This window comes from Morone saxatilis, unplaced genomic scaffold (assembly GCF_004916995.1).
Source record: "Morone saxatilis isolate NCDOM2014 unplaced genomic scaffold, NCSU_SB_2.0 Contig23, whole genome shotgun sequence".
Taxonomy (NCBI): Eukaryota; Metazoa; Chordata; class Actinopteri; family Moronidae; genus Morone; species Morone saxatilis.
The window spans coordinates 12,400,558-12,409,150 of NW_023339796.1; the positions used below are offsets into that span (position 1 = coordinate 12,400,558).

Consider the following 8,593-nt stretch of genomic DNA (forward strand, 5'->3'; position numbering starts at 1 on the left):
TAATAATAATAGACCTTTTTCACAGCAGCCATTTTGACATGAACTAGTAGGGTAAACAGAGGTGTTACCAATGACACTAATTAAGGTTTTCCATTCATGTCAGACAGAGTCAGGGTGCTGCTATTGTGCATGTTCGCTCAATGAACTGCTGCTACACTAAATGAACTGAGTCTTAATTAGTATCATTGGTTACACCTGTGTTTACCCTACTATTTCATGTCAATATGGCTGCTGTGAAAAAGGTCAATTGTACTGTATTTAAATGACTATTTGTACATCATTAACACACACACACAAAAGACTGGATATAAAATAAGATTCTGGTCTCCACAGATGTGAACTCGTTCCAGCAGACCTGCAAATGGATTGATGATGTCAGGACAGAGAGAGGAAGTGATGTCATCATCATGCTAGTTGGCAACAAAACAGATCTGGAGGAGAAGAGGTGAGTGAGTCAGATATGGGTCATAATGGACTGTAGCATTTAGCTGCAGTTAATGTAGTCTTGAAGATATTCTGTTAACTGAAAGCCTCAACGTGCCAGAACTGAATAAATAAGTCTTCAACGTGTGTGGCGATGCTGAAGTCTGGCCTGATCTCCCTGCAGGCAAATCATGATCGAGGAAGGAGAGCAGAGAGCCAAAGAGCTGAACGTCATGTTCATCGAGACCAGTGCCAAGACAGGCTGCAATGTCAAACAGGTGATCCCTGCAGTTTCACCATATTTCGCAGCATTTTGGGCGTCAGTTTGCTCTCAGCCTCTCTGCCGTTCACGTGTCCCTCCAAGGTGATCGAGTCACCAACATGAATTGATAAAATGTCTGTGTGTAAATATGTGGAGGGGGTTTGTTGGGTAGGAGCTCCACAGACCCGTAGGAAGCACACATTTGAGGTACTTTAGATAAATATTTCGATTTCATGTCACTTTATATTTCTAATCCACTGCAGTTCAGAGGGAGATATTGTACTTTTTACTCAACTACACTTATCTGACACCTATAATTACTAGTTGTTCTACAAATTTTGATTTTACATAGAAAACAGAGGGTACTTATATATAACACTCAGTGGGGCTGTTTTCTGCATTTAATACTGTTACTTTTGATATTTTTGGTACATTTTGCAGATTGTACTTTTGCTTATATATTTTTTTTAATTTGTAATGGAGTATTTTTACAGTGTGATTTTGCTGCTATTACTTAAATAAAGGATCTACTTCCCTCCATCACTGCTGAGAAATGTGATGATGCAACATGTCGACATGAACCTTTTCCTATTCACAAACGTAATGCACATTTTTACACATTTCCAACCTTCCTGCTCTTGCTGTCCTTTCTTTCATGCACTCTACTTTCCCCTCCCTGTTTTTTCTCCTCTCTGTACATCTTCTTTTCCACTTTCCTGATCCTTAACTCTCCCTCCTCTCCTCTCCTCTCCTCTCCTCTCCTCTCCTCCTAGCTGTTTCGTCGGGTTGCAGCAGCCCTACCTGGAATGGAAAGCTTGGACGACGCAAATCCTGAAGGCAGTATCCTTTACAGCCGCTGTGACTCACTGTGCCAAGAGCCAAAACAGCCAAGAAATAGGCAGCTTATTTTTAATCTCTTAGTGGTTGTTGGCGCTAGTACAAACAGACCGCCCAGCCTACTGTCCGCTGAGGCATCAGCCATTAAACCTTTATTCTTTAATAGAGAGGAAATGCACAGAGCCTGGAAGGTAGTGTGGATGCACAGGTACAGCACCACATAGTGGCTGTCTGGGAAATGACATACATTGGGGATGTGTGATGGAGGAAGGTTATTTAAACGGTAAATAATATAACAGTAAATGTGAATTAACTCATGCAAACTGCTTTAGAACAACAATTTAGAAACTATACTGGGTACTTATACTGGACAAATATGTACAAGGGCAGAAGGGATAAGGGGTAACAACATTGTGTTGAAGAGGGACTTTAAATTAATGACACTGCACTGTAAGTATTTAAAAAAATATTAAGCATCTTTTTAATTATTACAGGATACACTAATATTTTTGCAAGACAAACAGAATTTACATTGCAGTAACACTTACATTGTAAAACATTTACAGCATCATTATTATTATTATAACATTGTTGCTTGGGAATAAAACATTAGACTAAACTGTGGCTATAAAAGACTCTATATTTTAAAATGATAATAAAGTAACAGTAATTATGTAGTTTTGGGATCTAATGTAAGATCATCTGATGATCAAAAAGAAGAACACACAAGGAGAAGACTTGTTTTGTCCTGTCACGTCAGCAGATTATTAAAGGGGAACTCCGCAGTGTCTGTTTACAGGTTTTGGGGAGAACTACTGAATATCAGCGCCACTCGGTTGTAAAGACTAAAAGCTTTAAAATTAAAGAAATCTGGGGGGCTGCTGAAGTACGATTTTGAAGTACGAGCGCATACATAGCAGAAACAAATTATCTGTGTTTTATAGGACAACATACAGTATACAAATCTTGTGGCAAGCTGTTTATGTACAATGAAAGCCAATATATTATATTATAATAAAAAGTGCCTAGTATTTAATTGGTACCCTGTATGTACAAATAGTTACACTCTTAACTTGCAGGCCTGTATATTTAAAGCATTATTCATTTTACTGTCACGTCAGGACATAATATTTGACTTTTTCCATAACTGGATAACTCCCAGTGATTGACATCAAGCTGGACAAACCGGCAGAGCCTACTGTTCCCGAGGGCGGGTGCTCATGTTAATGCAGAGCTGAGATCGGACAGCTCCCTTCACACCATAGGCTTGTTGTGTTGCTTACTACTGGTTAGCTTCCAGTTGACTTCTCTAATTGGATATAGGATGCGGGCCTTGTATCTGATTGGACAAATCAAATGTTATCTTTCAGTCTTGTTCAGTTGTAAAATATTGTATACTTTGTCAATATGTAAGTGACTGGAGGAGAAAAGGGAAAAAACAACAAAAACAAAATGTTGAAATGAAAACGAACAAAAAACACAACAACTCAGTTTTGGAAAAATGAAAAAGGAGAAAAACGGGACAACCAACGGAATTCTTTTCGCTGTTATGTTTTGTATTTTTTATATATAAAAAGGGAAAGCACCAAAAATGATGCCTAAACATAGAAGGAGAAATAATGGGGGGGTCGGCCATTTTTCTAGATGGCCGAACACGTCTGAATGTCTGCAGCACGCATGCACGCTGATCTGATCTTTGACCTTTGACCTTTGGCCTGCCCTCCAGGGTCTCCACACTCTGGAAGGAGGTTGACTATCTTAGAATGTTTTATAGCATCTCTCTATAGCATCTCATGACAAAAATGTATCTCATTTGATATTCCCACAAGAGTCAACTTCCAGTAGGTTCACCTAACAGTAGCTGTGAAAATGTGGCACTCTATCTCTCTATGGGTTTAACTTTTATAGAACAAACTGTACTGTGGTTAAAAAAAAAAAAAGAAGTAATAAAAAGACAACTTACTATCACAACTCCCCCGTCCCTCCAACCGCTCCCGCTCCTTTTCCTCTTTTCCTCTAACCCTTCGTTCCTCTCCCGTCTCCCCATCCCTCCATCCCGGTAATACACATATAACGATCCACTGTAATGCACTGCACTGTATATAATAATGTAATATGTATGTTGTGAACGTCCCTCTGTAGAAGTGGTCCTTGTTCACCAGTATGAATAATGTAATAATGTTTAATGATTAATAAATTACAGATTAAAGGGCTTCACTCTCCTAACCATCAACATTTACCTGGTAGCAAAATGGTCTACTCTATTTATCTCAGACTGTACGGTTTTACTGATTTAATCTAAAAATGTTTTAGTTTTACATCCATGCAGCGAGAAGGGAGGATTTATCTCTTTAATCACATAACCAGTTACATGACAAAAAATAATTAACTAAAAATTAATTGGACAGCAGTAAAAGGTGTTAGAAAAATAGAAGTGGAAGTAGTAGTAGTAGTAGTAGTGGAATTTTAATGTAATCTAAGAAACCATATAGGCTAATTATCTTCACACCCCATTTTAAAAATGGATATGTTAATCAGCTAACTTTAGCCACACACCCTGTTTTGCTGACTTATGCGTAGTGTTAGCTAGCTTTATTTTTTAGCCAAGCTACTTCCTTAAAATGAAACATGTTTTATCTTTAAAGGGAGAGAAAGCATAATACTCATGGAGCTTTTTCTGTTTCACTTATCATTATGCTGCTTTGTGACCTATATTTATTTTACCTTTAGAGTATAGTTTGATTCAAGACATATAAAGGAATATTCAACATTTTGTGAGGATTTATTTTCGCTTGCCAATAGTTAGATGAGAAGATTTGTACCACTCTCATATCCGTTTAACGACTCTGGATAGTTAGCTTAACCTAGCATGAAGACAAATTAAAGAAAGTTAAACAGTCCAAGAAGTCACTGCTGCCAAAACATAGCACAACACATAACCCACCATAAAACCACAACTTGTCATTTTTACACTTTTGTACAAATTAAACAAACTAGATAGTAGTAACTAGTAACCTGTGAGCTTTAGAGGGGCTGTTAGGTGGACATAGCCAGGCTAGCTGTTCACCCTGTTCACCCTGTCTTTATGCTAAGCCAAGCCACCATCCAGCTTCATTAAATGAGAGTGGTACCAACTTTCTCATCTAGCTAACTGTCTCCTGCCTCTGGCTTTATATTGAATAAACACATATAAGAGTTGTATTGATCCTCTTATTTAAAGCTAATAAGTGTATTTTACCAAAATGTTGAATGTTCCTTAGCTGACATCTAACAGTATTTTAGATAATGTTATATTATGTTTAATGTAACACTCATACAGACAGATGTCAGAATAATAATTGGATTAGGAAAATATTTACAGTTTAGTTCTATCTGGTTTTAATGATAATAAGTTATCAATCATTGTGTGCGCCCTGTCAGTGTCAATCATACTACTGATAGATGAGAGAAGGGGCTGATTAATTGGAATATAACATAACTTTTTGTGGGTGGAAACCACCAAAATGGTAGAAAAAGTTGCCTAGCAAACAGCCAACCATTCAATCAATCATTTAATTGTTTACAGTGTTAATTTTGCAGCAGCCTGAGCTCCCTGTGGTGAGTTAGTGCCTCAAAAACCTGATCGTTAAGGGGAAGTTGATGTGGAAAGAACCTTTTAAGAAGGAAACTGTCACTGTGACGCATCAGGTCGTTTGCACTTAGCTCTCCTGATGTAAGAGGACAGGTATTCCCCTGGATGGACAACCTGTCATTTGATTCCCCTGAGGGGTCAACGCAGACAGTTAGTGCTGTTAGTGGACAGATGAACTCCACAGAGACAGGAGGTCGAGGGTGGCCTTGCTTTGAAGGGTGAAAGCTTCAATGTGGAGTTTCTGACAATCTCAGTGTCAGTGTTGTACATATGCACGGTGGTTTAATGATATTTATATATGGATTAAAACCAGAAACACTAGATTATATGAAAGAGTCATGCAAGATTGTTTTTAACACAAATGATTCAAGATATCCCACATTATCAGTCCGCATTAAACGATGCACCTGTACAATCTTTGCTTCCCCAAAGAAGGACACACCTCTTCCATCAAAAAATACCTCCGGTATGATCAGGTCCTCTCAGGTCTGGGTCACTTTAGATCTCATCTACACCCAAAGTGGATCATGTCCAGAGTGGAAAGTTTTAGGGACACAAACCTTCGCTCCATGCTGAAGGAGCTGCGGACTGATATTGCTATGGCTGTAGATGACTCTTTCCCTCTCGTCTATGGTTTGGCAGACAAAAACATCATTACTGACCAACAACTGAAGGTAAGAAAGAAAGAAAGTGTGCTTTCATTAATTGGAAATGTCACTTTTCACTTGTTTTTACATTTTAATTAAGTATTTAGCATTTGATGATAGATTTGACAGTATTTTACAGTAGATTATGACATGTATTTGCATAGATTTATGGTTTAATCCAGACTGCAGAGTTCATATATCTCTTGTTTTTACAGGACACTCTGGAGAAGGAGGGCAGAGAAGGGACCCACAAGGCCATGTACTCGCTCCTGTCCTGGGTCCTGGAGCAGAGCAGATCCACCATCCAGGCCTTCTGGAGCAACCTGTCCAAAGACTACAACCTGGACAGCTACCCCAAGCTGCAGACACTGCTCACTAACCTGCACTCGAGTATGTGGCGTTCAAGTTTCACCAAGATGTTCATAATATGTCTGTCTGACTGAACTGTGAGGCTCTACTGTCCATTTTATCATCTAAGTGATTATGTATGCTTCTGTGCATAACCTTCTTAACAACAGAAGAACCAACATGAATAGAAATATGTAGCATAACTCACCAGTGTGAGCTCAAAAACAGACTGAGATTTATTTTGAAAATACAATTTCTATTATTTAAAATATGCTATATTTTATGAAGAGATATGTTGGAAGTAATTTAAATGGAAGCAGAAGTCCTCCCTGTCCATGTGTGCTTTTAGGACTGAGTTTTCTATCTACGACTCAGAGGCATTTAGAGCAAATAATATTTTAAGTTTAGCCTTTATTATTTGGTAATTTCTTCCATTTTATTGACAGGACGGGATGCTGCCGGTTCTAGAGGTGAGAAGAGATCCTCTGGAGGCCACAAAACCCCTCACATCAAGAAGAGGAGCCACGAGGACAGAGGGAAAAACTCACACAATCAGCACGCTCAGTATCATGCCAAGACAAGCGATGGACCAGGTTTTTATTTCCCATAATGCATCTCTTCTAACATACTCATTTAGAGATCTTTTTTTCACTTTCTAGTGGCCTTAACAAATTGAACAAAAAATGTCAAAGCAACTTACTTTTGGGCCGTTCAGGTAATCTGTGAAAAATAAAATTATAAGCTCCTGATGATAATAAAACGAGTTCTTTTAATTTTCCTACAGGCGGTAAAGTAAGGCTATACAGAGTGAAAAGTGAAGCTCCAGCCCCAGAGCTAACATCTGGAAATAGTAATTACAATTCGGTCATATTTTAAAATATATACAGAAGATGCTTTATTACTACAGATACATTCAACCATTTTTGTGCCACAGGTGTTCAGGCGGTGTCCTCCTCGGTCCAGAGACTCGTCACTCTGTCTTCCTCCTCCACTGAGCCGCCAGTCAGTCATGAAGCCAGAGAGAAGATCCATATCAAACAGGTGGTCGGCTCAGATGAAACGCCATTGGGTGAGAACCTATCTTCTTCTTTTTAATGCTCACAATTATCCACAAAATGGCTTCATCGTGACACGAAAAGTCTGTCATTTAACAGGAACTGCCAGAAAGTGCATAGACGTCAGTGGGGAGTTTTACTCTTGTGGTCAGCCAGAGGAGATAAATGGAGCATCCATCCAGTCCAAAGCTGCCAAGAACACGTTTCATCACAAGAGGGAGACAAACACAAGCATGGTAGAGGACATCATTCACAGACACCTGTCTTTTCCTATGTGTATGTTTGTGTCTTATATATGTTCTGTATGTGTGTAGGTGCACTATAATGATGATGAGTGCGCAGTGTGTAAGGACGGAGGGGAGCTGATTTGTTGTGATGGCTGTCCTCAAGCTTTTCATCTGACCTGCCTGAACCCTCCACTCACATCCATACCAAGGTGGGCAATAAAACATTTAAGTCACAATCTATTTTCATTTATTTTCAATATATATGTACATGTTTTTTTTTTTTTTAACTTTTGCTCTGAAAGTAAGGTTTTACTTGTTAATCTGCAGTGGTCCGTGGCAGTGTGAGTGGTGCTGTGGCAACAGAGTGAAAAGAGAGACAGCCCAACTACCTTTACAAGTAAGTATCTGATTATGAGGACACATTGAATATGTTCACTTTTGTATAAAAATCTATGCAAGCCATGATTAAATATTTTCAGATTTTAATTTAAATTTTGATAATGCTGCTTCATTTTTGACAAAAATAACGCTTAATGATCTGCTTCCTTAAACATTTCTAGTCATTTTCATGTCTTTAATGGCGACAAACGCTGCTCCCTTCCTCTCTAAATCTCCATGATTGAAAAAGAAAGTCTGCAAAGCTTATTTTTTTCTGTCATAATACAATATTTTATATCACAGCCACTCATTGCCAAGCCGCAGCAAACAAACACGACATCCAGTAACTCCATCACAGACATCTCCTTCTTCTCCCCGCTGTCGCCCTCGTCTCTCACCAGTGTAACAACGTCTGTGAACGGACCCAGTGGCAGAAACCAGGTAAAAACTCGAGTGATGTTCTGCCTGGTGCAGTCTTCTTAATTTTTTATCCTTGTATCTGTTTGACAGAACAATCCCATCTGCTAAAATAAATAAAATGTGTATCTAGTGCTCAGGTGGAGAGCTGGTCAGTATGAGAGAAGTGTGCGGTGTTTGTCACCTGGCTGGAGGAGACCTGACTCACTGCCTCCAGTGTCTGAGGCGTTTCCACGCACACTGCCACTTCTCCAAGTAAGATATCCACTCCTCAATTCTACCACCACTGTGTTATCTGGTGTAGACAATGTGTACAATTCCCAGACAAGCTTGACAAATCCCAGTCTCAGCCTAAATGCGATCTATGC

At 39.0% G+C, this 8,593-nt stretch overlaps 2 protein-coding genes across 2 annotated transcripts in view; both read left to right on the top strand.

Moving 5' to 3' along the window:
• Positions 1–3,739, top strand: part of rab6bb (RAB6B, member RAS oncogene family b) — a gene marked incomplete in the record, with an annotated part of 7,401 nt that extends 3,662 nt beyond the window's left edge. The window contains 4 exon segments of the mRNA XM_035670941.1: positions 334–445; positions 608–701; positions 1,459–1,525; positions 2,685–3,739. Coding sequence (XP_035526834.1) covers positions 334–445; positions 608–701; positions 1,459–1,525; positions 2,685–2,749 — 338 coding nt within the window.
• Positions 3,740–5,680: 1,941 nt separating this feature from the next.
• The window catches only part of aire (autoimmune regulator), a gene marked incomplete in the record, with an annotated part of 4,410 nt that continues 1,497 nt past the window's right edge, over positions 5,681–8,593 (top strand). Inside the window, 9 exon segments of the mRNA XM_035670420.1 lie at positions 5,681–5,827; positions 6,016–6,190; positions 6,595–6,741; positions 7,083–7,217; positions 7,303–7,439; positions 7,518–7,639; positions 7,758–7,827; positions 8,112–8,249; positions 8,359–8,480. Of these exon segments, the coding sequence (XP_035526313.1) occupies positions 5,681–5,827; positions 6,016–6,190; positions 6,595–6,741; positions 7,083–7,217; positions 7,303–7,439; positions 7,518–7,639; positions 7,758–7,827; positions 8,112–8,249; positions 8,359–8,480 (1,193 nt within the window).